The 17,940-nt window shown below is 41.5% G+C and overlaps 1 protein-coding gene across 1 annotated transcript in view; it reads left to right on the top strand.

Annotated features, from left to right (window-relative positions):
• Nucleotides 1-17,940, top strand: part of HVCN1 (hydrogen voltage gated channel 1) — a 76,740-nt gene that overhangs the window by 53,720 nt on the left and 5,080 nt on the right. Inside the window, exons 4-5 of the mRNA XM_075323677.1 lie at nucleotides 8,940-9,171; nucleotides 13,089-13,201. Of these exons, the coding sequence (XP_075179792.1) occupies nucleotides 8,940-9,171; nucleotides 13,089-13,201 (345 nt within the window). The remainder of the gene's footprint in view (nucleotides 1-8,939; nucleotides 9,172-13,088; nucleotides 13,202-17,940) is intronic.

Below are 17,940 nucleotides of genomic sequence, written 5' to 3'. Positions count from 1 at the left end.
TACAGAGCCATACTTATTTCCATTGTGTAACAGAACACATTTTAAATTTCTTTTGGCACTATCAATAAAAAGCCTCCAATCCCTTGATTCATATGCTGGAAGTCCCATAAGGCTGCGACCGCACTATGCGTTCACCTACTTGCAGTTCTCAACGCAAGTTTTGTGCTTAATTGATTTGACCAAAGTTGTCTTTTTCAGAAATTTAGCGCTGAAAATGCATACGTATTTACCGCGTTTTTGATGCGTTTTCAGCGTTTTTTACCTGCTTTTCTACCTGCGTTTTGACAAATGCGTTTTGTAAATCAAGACCCTGCTAAATAAAGGTTAAACATTCAAATATATTGAAAAAAAGATAAAAAAAAAAGGATTAAATACATAAGTGCAGAAATTAAAAAGAAAATAGAAATATATAATGTAATTATAGCGGTAATATAGTATTTATTAGAAAAATAACACTAAATTTAACATTTTCTTTAATTTAATTGTGTGTGTGTGTGTGTGTGTGTGTGTGTGTGTGAAGGGACCTATGAAATCATTAATTTAATGTGCAAAAAGCATGCATTTTGTAAGTTCAAAACACATGTTTTCTGCACAGAAAAAGCAGGTAAAACGCAGGAATTTGTAGGAAACTTGTTTTTTGCCATTTCTCATTGACTCCAATGTTAGCAAAACGCACCCACAATGGCAAAAACAATTGACATGCTGCTTCTTTTAACGCATGGTTTTTGCCACAAAATATGCAAATTAAACGCGTTTAGAAACGCAAAGTGCAGTCTAGAAATCCCAATTTTCCATAGACTTTGCTGTGAAATCAAAAAGGTGCTTCTCAAAACGCACCCCGAAAACGCAGGTGGAAACGCAAAGTGCGGTCGCAGCCTAAAGAGAAGTAGCCCTTCAACATCAGTTCAATAGACAAGCTGGCCATCTGAATGAAAGTACTTGCGCAGTTCTGCTTCCATGTTACGATAAAATGAGACACGGGTTTCAACATTCGATTCTCTTGTACTCTTGAAGCCAGTAGTTCAACAGTAAACAGTACCTGCACACGACTGTTGTGTACGTTGAAAACTGTTTATTTTCTTATCATAACAAATGGGAATTATGCATGTTCAAAGAAAACAAAGATATTCTCACATTTATTTACCTTAGTGAAAAGTATAAACTGGCACTTTTGATACACTACTTATATTTTTCATGGAATTCATGAAAATGGGATATATACCTATAGTACAAAAACGTGTTGTGATAGTGAAATTATAAGATCAGATTTGAATTCAGCACCCTCAAATTAGTCTAAAACTGTTCTTAAAGGGGGGGCGTGGCCTGCACGCTGATGGCGACAGCTGCTTGAAGGAGAGCTCTGTGCTGACAGCAGGATAAACCGGCTCTTATCAGCTCACAGATAACAGGATTACCAGCTACAGGAGGTGTGAGTAACCCCAGCCCCCAGCTATGCCTAAGGGGAGACCTAAAAAAACTGGCACTCCAGCCAAACTGACAGACTTCTTCCCCCTGGATAGGGATCTCTCCTCACCAAGCAAGATGGCTTCCCACTCAGCTTCTTCCCACTCCTCACAGGGAGAAACGGGCTGCTTAAGAGGCTGCACAGCCATTCCTCTGACAGAGGAAACAATGCAAGCTCTGCTGAAAACGCTGAGGGCTTCCTTGCAGGCTGATCTCAGAGAAATAGTAAGAGAGCTGAAGGAAGAGATCAGGTCTCTAGGGGTTCGCACAGAGCATGTAGAAACTAAGATGGCTGAATTTGAAACATCACATAACAATCTGATAGATGCTAACACAGCTTTGGAAAAGGAGGTGGAGGCACTAAAACTTAAAATCAGTGATATAGAGGACAGATCCCGAAGAAATAACCTAAAAATCAGAGGGATTCCCTCATCAGTAGCAGATAAAGACCTCCAGGAATACTTCCACAAGTTTCTGCAGCTTATACTCCCTGGATGGGACACCAGAGACCTGATAGTGGACAGGATTCATAGAGTCCCTAAAGCCAAAGGCATAGATCCAGCTCTGCCTAAAGATGTCCTGGCTAGACTTCATTTCTATAAAACAAAAGAAGCTGTGCTTCACACACTGAGGGGAAATCCAGCCCTGCCAGACACTTTCATGGGACTAAAAATTTTCCCAGATCTTTCTGCTGCAACTCTTAATAAAAGAAGAGAATTTGCCCACCTTTCTAAACTCCTTAGAGATCAAGACATCAAGTACAAGTGGGGTTTTCCGGTGAAGATGATAATTTTCAAAGATGGAGGCACTCACATATGTCATACTCCTTCTCAGCTGGGCAAATTGCTGGATGACTGGGGAATAGCCCACCCACCAAACCCTGGTGGGCAGGAGAATCATAGAGGCCCTCCAGACAGGATTAACCCTGAATGGTCAGTAGCTTAGCTGGGACTCCTTCCTGCTTATGGCACCTGCTGTCCCTGCTCCTGTGACACGGGATGTCACGTAGCCCCCCTGATGTTCTCGCCTATGGCGAGCGGTTATACACCGAGCACCCTACTCGGGGCAAACCGGTGTTGTTGGAATTTTTTTGTTTTTGTTCCTCTTCTCACAAATGTTCCTTAATTTTTTCTGGAAATTTCTCTCAATTCCTTGCTGGTCTAGCCCCTCTCATCCCTGATGGCGTTCCTAGGAATTCAACCCCCCCTGCGGCTCCAATATGAGAATTAAGATATTGTCTATTAATGTGAACGGACTCAACTCCCCAGCAAAAAGGTCAATGATGTGGAGAGAGGTGAAGGCATCTAACTGTGATATAGCGTGCATTCAGGAGACCCACCTTCTTTCCACAGATAATAAACGGCTACTTCATCCAAGCTTCCAACACACCTTTTTTGCTAATGACTCAAAAAAAAGAGGAGGAGTGGCCATTTTAATAAAGAACTCAGTGGCCTTTAAATTGATAAATGTCAGTTATGGAGCGGATGGAAGATATATTATTTTGTCTTGTTATATCAACAGCGTCCCTTATACCTTGGCAACGGTCTACTCCCCAAATTCATCACAATTGACCTTTGCTAGGAAATTTTTCCAAGCATTCAAAGATACTGCCACAGGGGCGGAAATCATCTGTGGAGACTTTAATATACCTGTAATACGCTCCATGGATTGCTCCAACACCAGCATCCCACATGCTAAGGAACTTAAGCATCTCATCAATGAATTCCATTTTCATGACATCTGGAGATATTTGCACGCATCAGAAAGAGACTATACGTTCTTCTCTTCCAGGCATCGCTCATACAGTAGAATTGATTTTTTTTTTGGTCGACAGCAAATCTATAAGTAATTGTGTGGCAGCTGATATTGGTTTAATTACTTGGACAGATCATGTGCCGATCTCTTTGTCTGTTCAGGGTAGCTTTAATGTTCAAAATTCCCCTAGGTGGAGACTGAATACCAGCTTGCTTGGTAGGCAGAAGGTACATGATGAAGTAGAGTCAGTGTTAACAGAATATTTTAAACTTAATAATAATGGGGAAATTTCTGACGAGACCCTGTGGGCTGCTCATAAAGCCGTAGTCAGAGGGCAGCTCATAAAAATAGCCTCCATCCAAAAACGGAAAAAAGACGCAGATATTAAATATATATTAACCCGTATTCATCACCTTTGAATCCCTGAATAAAGCCAAAGCATCCTCTAACTTGACTAAAGAAATTGTAACCCATAGATTCCAACTAAGATCCCTACTCCTGCAAAAATACGAACATAATCTTAAAAAAAATAGATCGACATTTTATGCTATGGGGGATAGAGCGGGGTCCTTATTGGCAAGAAGGACGAAAAAACGTGAGATCCAATCTAAAATAGAATTCCTGAGGGACCCGAACGGAACAATCACTAGACATCCCATTGAAATAGCAGAAGCATTTGCGAAATACTATGAGGCCCTGTATAATCTAAAATATGATTCCAATACGTCACAGCCGACTCAAGTGGATATACAGGGTTTCCTAGACACCCTGGATCTTCCCCGGGTCTCAGATGAGCAATTAGAGGAACTTAATCTTCCCTTTACTACACATGAAATCCTAGGTGCCATCAAAATGACTAAGTCTAACTCTGCCCCGGGCCCCGATGGGCTGCCATACGAATATTACAAACAATTTACATCCACTCTGTCCCCCTTCATGTCAAAAACCTTCAATTTTTGGCAAAATAAAGGGTCAATTTCCCCAGACAACTTAGAAGCGATAATTATCACGCTACCAAAGCCAGGGAAACCTGCAGACACCCCGGGTAATTTTAGGCCCATTTCACTCCTAAATTGTGATGTTAAAATTTATGCCAAACTAGTGGCAGATAGACTTCATAAAGTGATCCCGACCTTAGTGGCTCCAGACCAAGTTGGGTTTGTGACAGGGAGGCAATCTAAGGATGGCACCAGACGGATGCTTGACTTGATTGGACTGGTGGAGATATCGGGTGAACCCAGTGCATTCCTGTCTCTTGATGCTGAAAAAGCCTTTGACAGGGTGCACTGGGGATACCTGGAGAGAGTTCTAACAAAATTTGGGTTCTTGGGGAACATCAAGTCATCCATTCTAGCCCTCTACTCTTACCCAAATGCGTCAGTGTTGGCATCGGGGTTTCTGTCATCTAAATTTCAAATAAGTAATGGCACCCGCCAGGGGTGTCCATTGTCTCCCGCTATTTTTGCTTTAGTGGTAGAACCTCTGGCGGAAGCTATACGAAAAAACATAGCCATTTCTGGTATAAGAGTTGGGGAATTTGAACATAAACTTGGTTTATACGCAGACGATGTGATAATTTCCTGTTCTAACCTTGCAGTGTCGATTCCAGCAGTGGTGAACACATTATCAAACTTTTCTAAAGTGTCGTATTATAAGCTTAATGCGGCAAAGTCTTTGATACTGCCGTTTAATGTACCGGCGGAGGCCAGGAGTGCGCTGGAGGGGGCCTTTCAATTCAAATGGTGCGACAGGGGGATACCTTATTTGGGTATTAAGCTGACACCATCGCAGATGTTAATTAAAGAAAATTTGGAACCTCTGATCCAAAATTTAGAAAAGGAATTGGGAAGGTATGAAAAAATATCATTGTCCTGGATGGCCAGGATACAGTCCTTTAAAATGGTTTTCTTACCCAAAATATTGTATGTGCTCAGATGCCTTCCCATCAAAATTTCTCACAAAACCCTGATGACACTTCAATCGTTGACTAACAAATTTGTCTGGGGTAATAAAAGGGCTAGGGTCGCAGGTAAAGTGTTATACCCCCCATATGACTTAGGGGGATTGGGCATCGCAAACATAACGGCATATTATAAAGCCTTACTAATTGAATCACTAAAGGAATGGTGGCGTCCAGGTAATTCACATAGATGGGCTCAGATTGAAAATTTCCTGTCCCGCCAGGGCTCGGTCAGAAGAATGATGGAAGCAGAATATTTGAGCCGTTCACGGTTCTCCCCGTGTGTTCCCACCATGTCAGCCTCCCTGGAGGTCTGGCGAAATGACTTGATTCATAAGATTCAGATTCCTCTTTCAGAGATTTCCCTCAAGTCGTTGGAATCTCAAATCCCCTTTTTGAATCTGGCCAGGTGGGAGGGATCGGGCATTACAGTGCTGGCGGATCTATACTCTGATTTGGGTGTTAACCCCTTTAATGAAATAGTACGGGAACACCCCTCTTTAAAGGGCTGTTTCTATCAACACATCCAAATTAGTCATTTTCTGGCCTCTAAATTTCCTCCAAAGTCAAAGCCTCTGTTACCTACAACAAAGGCTTTGGTATTTAAAAAGATAATTAAATCCAAAGGTATCTCCTCGACATACAAATGGCTCAATAACCCCCCCCGAAGAGCAAAAATCTCCTTATATGAATAAATGGGACGTGGAGTTGAGTCTCTACCTCTCCTTCAAACTGGCACTCGGCATCAGCAAATATCCAAAAATATTCCAAGTGTATAAATCATCTGGAGCAACTGAAAAAAAGTACACCTGCGATGGTATCGGTCCCCAGCCAACTTAGCACAGTTCCTCCCAAATTATTCGCCACATTGTTGGAAGGGCTGCCTCCAAAGGGGTACTCTTGGTCACTGCTGGTGGGCTTGTCCCAAGGTTTTCTCGTTCTGGTTGGAGGTGTTTGGCCTGATGGGTGAGCTGACAGGCTATCCTATTAATCCGAATCCGGCTCTGGCAGTGCTAAACGTGGGTATAGAGGAGTTCTCTTGTGAATCCAGGGGTTTATTAGTTCACATTCTAGTAGCTGCCAGATATTGCATAAGTTTGCACTGGAAATCCCCAAAGACGCCTACATTAGTTGAACTATATAACCGAATTAATCTCCAATGCCAATACGAGTTCTGTCTGGCTCACTCCATCCGCGCCAAAAACAAAATACTTCAGATTTGGGACACGTGGTTAAACTCTGTATATGCATCCCCTGTCAGGCATCTGTTTCCAGGGCAAACTGTTGATAATTAAAAACGGGTCAAATAGGGTCAAAGTGTGTGTTACGCAGGGAGTTCACCCATACCACATGTCAATAGTCAAGGTGTTTAAATCTCTGTTGTTGTTACTGCTCGGGCTACCCCGAAACGCCATCCAATTCCCTCCCTCCCCCCTTCCCCTCCCTGTTTGCTTCCTTGCAACATCCATGGTTCTCCCCATCTCCCCCACCTCTCTCTCCCCTCCCTTTTCTTATCTTCCTTTCTTACTCTCTGGTTCTGGTTGTTTGGATCCCTCATTTTGAGGATTAAAGAGTAAATTGGTAGGTTGACTCTATACGTATTGGGTATTGATTAACCTAAAAAAGTTGCAACTTGCATCAGACATGATTGGTGGTGGTGTGACAGGAAATGTGAATCATAATCAAAGGTGATACTGCCACATGTTACAGCGTTGTTTTCTTTGTGTATTATTGCCAATGATACCTGAATTTCTCCTTTTTTGTAATGTAACTTCCTACAATAAAAAATTGATTGGATTAAAACTGTTCTTAAAGTCCATGCCAGAAGAATTTTTTTTTTTTCTTTGTAGACCAGTGTTATTGCAAACATAATTATTTTTTTGCCCCCTTACATTTCTTTTAACTTGTTTTGTTGTGGTTTTTTTTTATGTTTTTCCGCCCCCTACTTCCGAGAGCCCTAATATTATTTTTTTTTTTTTCTCCATAAATATTGCCGTATGAGGACTTGGTTTTTGTGTTTTGTTTTTTTTTTTGTTTTTTTTTTTGTGTGGACGAGTTGTACTTTCAAATGAAATCATTAGTTTTACCATATAGTGTACTGAAAAAAACGGGAAAAAAATTCCAAGTGCAGTGAAATTGCAAAAAAGTGCAATTGCACAATCGTTTTTGGTCTTTTATTCACAGTGTACAATATATGATAAAACCGATGTGCCCATATGATGCCTCACATCAGTACAAGTTTATAGATCCCAAACCATGTATACTTTTTATCTAAGGGGGTTAAAAAAAATTCTGAAGTTTGTCCAAAAAAATAACGCTTTTTGATACCATTTTCCGAGATCCGTAGCGTTCTCATTTTTCAGGATATGGGGCTCAGTGACTGATCATTTTTTTGTATCTTGAGCTGACTTTTTTTAATTCTTCCATTTTTATGCAGATGCTACCTGTTTGATCGCCTGTTGTGGTTTTTTGTTTTTTTATTTCTGCGGCTACCAAAAAATTTAATTTTTGCCATTTTGGAATTTTATTATTTTTTTTTCTCACATGTTGTGTATCGTTAAGATTAGTTGATTTTATATTTTGATAGATCAGACACTTCTGAACATGGCAATACCAACTGTGTATTTTTCTTTAAACTGTTTTAATTTCAGTCGGTTGAGAGGGGGGTGATTTGAACTTTTTTTTTTTTTTTTGTCTTTTATTCCAGATAAAGCATTATTTTTGTGCTTGCATTTATTTATTTAATTTTTTTTTTTTTTTTTTTACAGATTAGTAATGGCAGGAATCTACTCGATACACCCCCCCCATTACTAATCTAGGATGTAGTGGCAGCTGTGGGCTGTTATTAACTCCTTATTACCCCAATTGCCACCGCACCAAGTCGATGCGGGAAGTGCCGGGACTGTTGCATCTTATTGATCTGGCATTTCCGGGCAGCTGCTGGCAGATATTTTTATGCTGGGGTGCCCAATAACCATGGTTATCTCCAGCTTGAGAATACCAGCTCTCAGCTGTTGGGCTTTATCTGTTTTGGTATTAAAATATGGGGGGATCCTATGTCAATATTTTTTTTTTTAAAATTTTACTGTACGATGTATACCCGCCCACTGGCGTCAGTGATTGGTTGCAGTCAGGCACGCTGTCCCTCATGGTGGGGGCTCGTCTGACTGCAACCAATTTCAGCCACTGGTGGGTGGGAGAAGCTGTGCATATTCCATGAATCTAATGAGCGGCCCAGGATGTGTATCACCGCAGTCTGCGGGGGCAGTGTGACAGCCGTGCCGGTGATTCGAAGTATGAAGTGCTTGCTCCTACTCCTTTTGCGCTAGATTCTGGTCCCCATTGACTTTATGGAAACCGGCATCTAGCCAGATACCAGGGATCAATCCCCAACCGACCCCGAGTCAGCGGGGGATTGATCTGCCAGCCCTCCGAAACACAGCGACAGGACTCAAAAATAATTGACATGCTGCATCTTTAAAAATGGAGCCAAGATGCAGCCCTAAAAAAAGATGCCCAGTGTGGACAGCAAAATAGAAACCTCATCTCATAGACTTTGCAGTGAGAAGGAAATGCATGCATTTAGGTGTATCTTTGTGATGTCAAAAATGCAGTAAAAGATGCAGTGTGTGAACATAGCCTTAGGCAGTATTTTTATATCTGGTGTGTGTGTGTGTGTGTATATGTTGTTTTTGTGTTGTGTTTTGTGATTTTAAATCTGCTTAAACTGTTTTGGTTTTGTTTTCTTCTTTCCCTACAGATCTTCCATTATTTGAGCGTTTCTGTATTGTCTTTCTTTCTGCTGGAAATTGTTGGTAAACTATATGCCTTTCGCCTGGAATTCTTTCACCACAAGTTTGAGGTTTTTGATGCAGTTATTGTTATAATATCCTTTATCATCGATGTGGTCTACATAACCCGAGAAGACTTTTTCAGTGCAGTCGGCCTGTTAATCTTACTCAGACTTTGGAGAGTAGCCAGAATTGTGAATGGTAAATGTCATTTTCAGTATTCCGTCATTATCTAAGGTAGACATGTTTTTGTCAAAAGTATCTTCTGGTATAGTACATTTTCCTTGATTTTGTATGATGACTCCTATGTCTATGAGCAGGTGAAATCTAAAGTGGATATTTATTGCTTTGACCATATAGAAGCTGTATTTTCCAGTCTGTTTATTTTTATTTATTTAGTTTTTTTACAAACACTCCATAGGCTTTATCTTGCACCATACTTTGACCATTTTACATGACCTTTGGTGTCTTTTAGGCCTCCTTCACACATCACTGTAAAAAAATGTGTGTGTTGCATGGTCCATTTTTTGACATTTGTATAGCAGTCGGTGTGTCAGCCATGTAACCAGTACCGGGAAAAAAACGCATCATACTGAAGTGAATGTAGAGAAATAATTGAGAAATGTTAGATAGACAGATTTCACACACCTATATAATGTCTCACCCCATACATATTCTGAACTTGCATCCTTTAGTTTGTTTCATGAGGCACTAATTGGTGTTTAGCCTTTGTATTTAGCCACAAAATAAATAAAATGAAAATAATTTGGGGTCCCCCTATTTTTGATAGCCAGCTAAGGTAAAGACGAGAACTGCAGCCCAAGCTGGCAGCTTCACTTTGGTAGGTAATTCCAAAACAGATGTTACCCCACGCTGTTAGTTTATTTATTTCAAAATAAAGAATTTCAAAATTAAGGGTGGTACCCCTTAAATTGGATCACCAAGCAAAGTGAAGCTGATAACTTGGGTTCTGGTATTCTCTAGGTGGGAATGGTCATGCTTATTTGGTCCTTCCCAACCAAAAAATAGCAGGCCGCAGCCACACCAGAAGTGGCACATTTGTTAGATCCACCAATCCTGGCTCTTGGCTTCGGCTCTTCCATTGTCCTGGTGCTGTGGCAAACTGGGTAATATATGGGGGTGATGCCAGCTGTAAAGTGACAGCTGGTATTTGTAATGGGTGGGTGTCTAGCAGACACTCTAATTACTAATCCAGTAGTTATAAATAAATAAGATTTTACCATTTACATTACAAAACAAAACCCAGACACCAGTCCTCATTCGCCAGTTTAATATATATATATATATATATATATATATATATATATATATATATATATATATATATATATATATATATATATATATATATATATATATATATATATATATATATATATAATCCTTTAAGTTCTGACATAATCAACAAGGAGATCCCACGACGTTCCTCCAAAGCGAACTTGAAAGACACAGATGCTTTATTAAAGAAAGAGACCACATCATTCACCAATTTATTACACATCAAAACCCAATCAGGTTTACCATAATCTATATGGAGGTCCCACAATGTTCCCAGACTCCCTGTCCCAGCCTATAAAGAACAGAACGTTCTCCATAGCCTGGGATACCAGCCATTGCCGACTCATGCTGTGTTGTGTGACACCGGAGGCACTGAACTGCAATGACCTCATGAGGGCAGGTCATAGCATGTGGGTCACACCGTAGTGTGTGAACTGCCGCTGGCAGTGGCGAGCGGTGATATCATGAGTTCACCGCAGTTCATTGCCGCGGTTCTCACACAAAATGAACACATGACGCCACTGTTTCATATGCAAAAGAATAGAAAATGAATTTAACTTTGGCGATTGGCTAGAAAAACTAAATCTCTAGTTACAAAAAAGGTTTCATGTCTTGTCCTGATCCTAAACCAGGCAAAGCATCAGATAAATCTACAGTGGATAAAGTGAAAGATTTTTCCAATAGTGATGAAGTGAGCCGAATTATGCCTGGCAGGAAAGGTCGTGTGTCTATGCAAGAGAACAATAAGAAAACGTCCAAGAGAGGCAGGTTCTCGCCATCTATGAAGAGAATTTTTTTTTTTTTTTTTTATTTTGCTGACCTGCGACCTAAGAATTGTGTCCCGGCTGGTGGTAGTGGTAGATACTGAGTATGTGTATGTACAGCGCACAAACCTTATTATTTAAAGGAGAGAAGTTGAAAGATGTTCAGTTTTGTGAGTCCAACATAGGCCATTAAAAAGTATGTGTATGTCTCAAATATATCCAGAAATGAGTTCAAACTGTTACCTAAATATCTGCAAAAAATTTCCTCAATTAATGGTTATCAAAAAAAAATATTAAATCATTGCGAAGAAGCTATGGTAGATTATATAACTTATAAACAGTGGATATTCCTTGACATATGTATTTTTGACAGTCTCTAAAAGTGCAGAAGACTGTCGAATGTTTTTGTGAGCAGCTGATAGTCCTTAGAAGGAATCTGTCATCAGGTTTTTGACACTCAACCGGAGAGCAGCATAACATAGGGGCAGAGATCCTGATTCCAGTGATGTCACTTACTGGGCTGCTTTGTGTAGATTTGATAATCTACTGCTGATTAAACAGTTATTTTATCATTAGAGGACTACTTGTCCTGCTGCCAGGTAGTTCAGCATATTCCTGGGCTTTGTATAACTGTTAGCTCTGCAGCAGAGAAAACATTGCTGTCATTTTGATAAAATCAAACCGCTCAGCAAGTGACACATTGCTGAAGTCAGGGTCTCTGTCTCTACATTATGCTGCTCTCAGATGGGGGAGCAAAAACCTGGTGACCGATACCCTTTTAAAAACACATTTATAGTTTGTCAACAATAGGACTACTAAAATCACCTGAAAGAAATTCTCAAACCAAGAGAGGCAGTAATAAGCTTAGACTTTAGGCTATGTGCGCACGTTGCGTACAAGCCCTGCAGAAATTTCTGCAGCGATCTGAAGAGCACATGTGCGCTTTAGATCGCTGCAGAAATGTCCGTAGTGAGCGCCGATTCCATGCGCTCTGCCTGCAGCTCCTGCCATAGACAGAGCAGGAGCTGCCGGCAAAGCGCAGGAAAGAAGTGACATGTCACTTCTTTTTGCGCAGCGCTTCGGCAGTAGCCGAAGCGCTGCGCTCTTAGACACCACGTGCGCACGGCCCCTGCACAATCTCCATAGACTGTGCAGGGGCCGCAGGACGCATGCAGTTACGCTGCGCTACAAAGCGCAGCGTAACTGCATGTTTTTACGCAACGTGCGCACATAGCCTTAGAGAACTTTTCCGTTGTTTTACAGGATGAAGCACAGTCCTTTCATTGGAACAATGAACAAACTGTAAACCCTTTCGATTACGAGAATGAAGAAATAAAATGCAAAACACAAGTGTAGTGATATGAGTGCTTAGTTCATAATTAAATAGCTGTTTATTTGTTCCCCAAAAAATTAATTTGTGACACAAACTGACATCCTATGAAGTTTGAGCGAAATCTACTACATCTCTACATCCTTTTTTTTTATAAATATCTACCAACACAACAAAGATTTTGGGGTAGAAGCAGAATGGCACATTTTTGCCATAGTTCATGGTATAGGTGTGTGTGATGGCTTAGGAGGCACCGTGAAACCCCGTGCGGCTCAAGAGCCTCCAGAGATATTCATATACCATATTCAGACCAAATACGTATAATTATGTGATTGACCTCGTTTATTGGATATCCTTGCCCATCTTTTAAGTGCTCAAAGGAAAAGAGCCGACATGCCATATTCAGACCTGTGGAAGCATAGTTATGTGAAATGGCCGTCTGGTTGCACCCCACAAGCCATCTCACTGCCTGTTCTGTTTTAATGGACTTTCAATGAATGGTACATTGAATGGTACATTTTTTACGGTTGATCAGTCTTCTGTCTTTGCTTGAGGCCTAACAAGTGGTCAAGTACCATGATAGCTGGAGGCTTCAGATGTGTATCAGGCTGGTTTGACCTCCTTCCGTTTGTTTTTGGGGGTTTTTTGTCTGATTTGTGACAAGCTGTTTCTTTTTCTGTCTTGTGTATGCAAATTGATTTTTTTTTTTTTCTTTGCTTTTACAGGTGTCATTTTGTCTGTGAAGAGCAGAGCAGAAGAAAAGATTAACAAGTTAAAAGAAAAACAGGATATCCTACTTGCCAGAGTGTCACAACTGGAACAGCAGTGCACCCAGCAGGTAATGTTGTTCTTCAAAATAGTCTGTAGCATTTAACAAGCATGGGCATATGGATGGACTTGTGATTCCACGCACCTATCTGCGCCCATTTGACTTGATTGAGAGGTACTGATGGCTTTCCATGATGGCCGGGAGTCTGCAGAAAACCCCCGTGTTTATCATGACAATGATCCTGTCAAAGCAAGCGTTTAGTTTATTGAAGACAATTTTTCTTTTTTTTTTTTAATGCATAACCGTGATGCACTGCTGTGTATAGTATCAGTGATGATCTATGGTTCAAGTCCTCTAATAGAAAATCTTGCATTGCACTCAGCCCAGTGTTATGTAATGACACAGCTCAGATCTGCAACGTTTTTCCTCAGCTTTAAATTGGACTGAGGAAAAAAAATCGCAGTATGCTGTGATTGTTGTCGAGTTTGCTTCGTCGCACTCACTCAAATCTATGGGTGCAAGTGAAACATGGGTCTGCACTGAAATCATCTGAGTGCAGTGCGATTTTTATATGCAAAGACAAGCAATGGAGAAGCTGGAACGATTTATCTCTTCCTCTTCTCAGCATGTGTGATCTGATCACAGGATGGGATCACAGTATAATGACACTAAGCTCACACTCACCGCAGAGCCTGAGCAGAATGTCCATTAGCATATCTCATCCGATGCTCACATTTGATGCATACGCTGGCATGTCTCTGGCCTAATCGGGTTAATACAATTTGTTCTTCCCGAAGCTGAGTGGTAATTTTCCCCATGCTCCTACCTTATTTCTGGAGCTGGTCACAAAGAGGCTTAAATTATTATTAATAATATTAATATTAATAATAATTTTATTATTATTATTATTATGCCATTTATTCCATGCCGCTTTACAAGTGAAAGAGGGTACAGTCAGGGCCAGAAATATTTGGACAGTGACACAAGTTTTGTTATTTTAGCTGTTTACAAAAACATGTTCAGAAATACAATTATATATATAATATGGGCTGAAAGTGCACACTCCCAGCTGCAATATGAGAGTTTTCACATCCAAATCGGAGAAAGGGTTTAGGAATCATAGCTCTGTAATGCATAGCCTCCTCTTTTTCAAGGGACCAAAAGTAATTGGACAAGGGACTCTAAGGGCTGCAATTAACTCTGAAGGCGTCTCCCTCATTAACCTGTAATCAATGAAGTAGTTAAAAGGTCTGGGGTTGATTACAGGTGTGTGGTTTTGCATTTGGAAGCTGTTGCTGTGACCAGACAACATGCGGTCTAAGGAACTCTCAATTGAGGTGAAGCAGAACATCCTGAGGCTGAAAAAAAAAAGAAAAAATCCATCAGAGAGATAGCAGACATGCTTGGAGTAGCAAAATCAACAGTCAGGTACATTCTGAGAAAAAAGGAATTGACTGGTGAGCTTGGGAACTCAAAAAGGCCTGGGCGTCCACGGATGACAACAGTGGTGGATGATCGCCGCATACTTTCTTTGGTGAAGAAGTACCCGTTCACAAGATCAACTGAAGTCCAGAACACTCTCAGTGAAGTAGGTGTATCTGTCTCTAAGTCAACAGTAAAGAGAAGACTCCATGAAAGTAAATACAAAGGGTTCACATCTGGATGCAAACCATTAATCAATTCCAAAAATAGACAGGCCAGAGTTAAATTTGCTGAAAAACACCTCATGAAGCCAGCTCAGTTCTGGAAAAGTATTCTATGGACAGATGAGACAAAGATCAACCTGTACCAGAATGATGGGGAGAAGAAAGGGAACGGCACATGATCCAAGGCACACCACATCCCCTGTAAAACATGGTGGAGGCACTGTGATGGCATGGGCATGCATGGCTTTCAATGGCACTGGGTCACTTGTGTTTATTGATGACATAACAGCAGATAAGAGTAGCCGGATGAATTCTGAAGTGTACCGGGATATACTTTCAGCCCAGATTCAGCCAAATGCCGCAAAGTTGATCTGACGGCGCTTCATAGTACAGATGGACAATGACCCCAAGCATACAGCCAAAGCTACCCAGGAGTTCATGAGTGCAAAAAAGTGGAACATTCTGCAATGGCCAAGTCAATCACCAGATCTTAACCCAATTGAGCATGCATTTCACTTACTTTCACTTCAAATCCAGACTTAAGACGGAAAGACCCACAAACAAGCAAGACCTGAAGGCTGCGGCTGTAAAGGCCTGGCAAAGCATTAAGAAGGAGGAAACCCAGCGTTTGGTGATGTCCATGGGTTCCAGACTTAAGGCAGTGATTGCCTCCAAAGGATTCGCAACAAAATATTGAAAATAAAATTATTTTGTTTGGTTTATTTGTCTAATTACTTTTGACCTCCTAAAATGTGGAGTGTTTGTAAAGAAATGTGTACAATTCCTACAATTTCTATCAGATATTTTTGTTCAAACCTTCAAATTAAACGTTACAATCTGCACTTCAATTCTGTTGTAGAGGTTTCATTTCAAACCCAATGTGGTGGCATGCAGAGCCCAACTCGCGAAAATTGTGTCACTGTCCAAATATTTCTGGACCTAACTGTATATGTACAACAATCATTAACAGTACAAAACAGACTGGTATAGGAGTAGAGGACCCTGCCTGCGAGGGCTTAGTCTACAGGGAATGGGTGATGGTACAATAGGTGAGGACAGAGCTGGTTGCGCAGTGGTCTACTGGACTGAGGGCTATTGTAGGTTGTAGGCTTGTTGAAAGAGGTGGGTCTTGAGGTTCCTCTTGAAGCTTTCCACGGTAGGGGAGAGTCTGATGTGCTGAGGTAGAGCATTCCAGAATATGGGGGATGCACTGGAGAAATCTTGTACGCGATTGTGGGAAGAGGAGATAAGAGAGGAGCAGAGAAGGAGATCTTGTGAGGATCTGAGGTTGCATGCAGGTAGGTACCGGGAGACTAGGTGTAGGGGGGAGACAGGTTGTGCATGGCTTTGTATGTCATTGTTAATGTTTTGAACTGGAGTCGTTGGGTGATGGGAAGCCAGTGAAGGGATTGGCAGAGTGGCGAGGCTGGGGAGTAGCGAGGGGAGAGGTGGATTAGGTGGGCCGCAGAGTTTAGGATAAATTGGAGGGGTGCAAGAGTGTTGGAAGGGAGGCCAGAGAGCAGGAGGTTGCAGTAGTCAAGGCGGGAGATGATGAGGGCATGCACTAATGTTTTTGCTGATTCTTGGGTTATAGTCTTTTGTAATGTAAAAGTGTAAATATGTACATTTTTGGACCACCAGAATATTTCAGAAGTAGCTTTTTAAAGTATCCCTGTCCCCCAAGGAAAGCAATGCTGATTTTTAGACTGGTTTGTGTAATGCCGAAAAATCCCTGAACCTCTCTAGTTCCCATTATAGTTGGAAGTAAAGTAGTTATTAACAAACAGAAACCGATTTGGCTTTATGTGCGGATGACCTACTATTTATCTCCACATTTAAAACCCTCCAACTCTGGGTGCTGCCTAGTAATACATGCTAGAGGTTATATTACTAGAGCTAAGCGCAAATGTAGCCTCTACACTATCAAATGCTTTATCATCTAAGGAAAAATGGCTTTATGCTGGGATCTGCTTGTACATTTAAAAACCTTCTGCGCAGGTTTTTAGCTGTTGCTTTTGAGGGCATAAATCCTGCCAGATCACAATGGATTACCATGTCAGTGACTGCACATGAGCAAGATGCAAGGAATTTAGCCAATATCCTATCATCTGACATCAATGACGATCTAGGCCTGCATGACTTTGGTGGTAGTTTGCTGTTTTACGCAAAAAGGGGAAAAGCAATTATCGACTCATATAAAGACTTTGGGCACTGCCTAGATAAGAACGCACAATTGATCATTTCTAAGTAATGCAGCAAATTACACCCCCCCTCCCCCCGAATACTTATAAATAATTTCTATTGGAGAAAATGTACTCTGTGTCCTGGAACACTCCGTACGACTCTGAGACTGACAGCCGGGTACTTAGTAGTGGAATCACGTCAAGCTTGCTCTCTGCTATATGGCAGTTTTCCTTTAAATAAATTACATCTTTATGCAACTGCCTACGTGTATAATTGCTTATAGCGTGTCTGTGTATGCAAGTTTTCCTTTAACAAGTGCAGACACACTATAAGAAACATGTAGCCACTCACCTAAACATCTGATTAAAGACGTTCTAAAAATCTCTAAGTTTTTGGTGGTTCTGTAGAGTGGCATGGCATGATTCAATATCTAAGGCGATGCCTCTCCAGCTGTCAATCAAGCAATGAAAACTAATGTACAAGAGTAACCTCCAGTAGATACCCCCCACAAAATGTGGTCCCTCTTTTTGAGCTAGGCATTTCATCTATATAGCTTCCAATGGACAGGTGGCTGCATTTAGGTCCCATCCTTCCCTTATTCGCATTGATGTCACTGACACAAGCTAATGCCGGTGTCACGCGGGACGATCTATCGTGCGATCGCATGAGCGATTGTACCCGCCCCCGTCGTTTGTGCGTCACGGGCAATTAGTTGCCCGTGGCGCACAAAGTCGTGAACCCCCGTCACACGTACTTGCCTCCCGGACGACCTCGCTGTGGGCGGCGAACATCCTCTTCCTGAAGTGTGAGGGACGTTCGGCGTCACAGCGACGTCACACAGCCACTGGCCAATAGCAGCTGAGGGGCGGAGATGAGCGGGATGTAAACATCCCGCCCACCTCCTTCCTTCCGCATTGCCGGCGGGATGCAGGTAAGCTGTGTTAGTCGTTCCCAGGGTGTCGCATGGAGCGACGTGTG

The sequence above is a fragment of the Anomaloglossus baeobatrachus genome, chromosome 1 (assembly GCF_048569485.1).
Source record: "Anomaloglossus baeobatrachus isolate aAnoBae1 chromosome 1, aAnoBae1.hap1, whole genome shotgun sequence".
In the NCBI taxonomy this organism is placed as follows: Eukaryota; Metazoa; Chordata; class Amphibia; order Anura; family Aromobatidae; genus Anomaloglossus; species Anomaloglossus baeobatrachus.
Note: the sequence above shows the minus strand (reverse complement) of the source record. Positions and strands in the feature narration are given on the sequence as shown.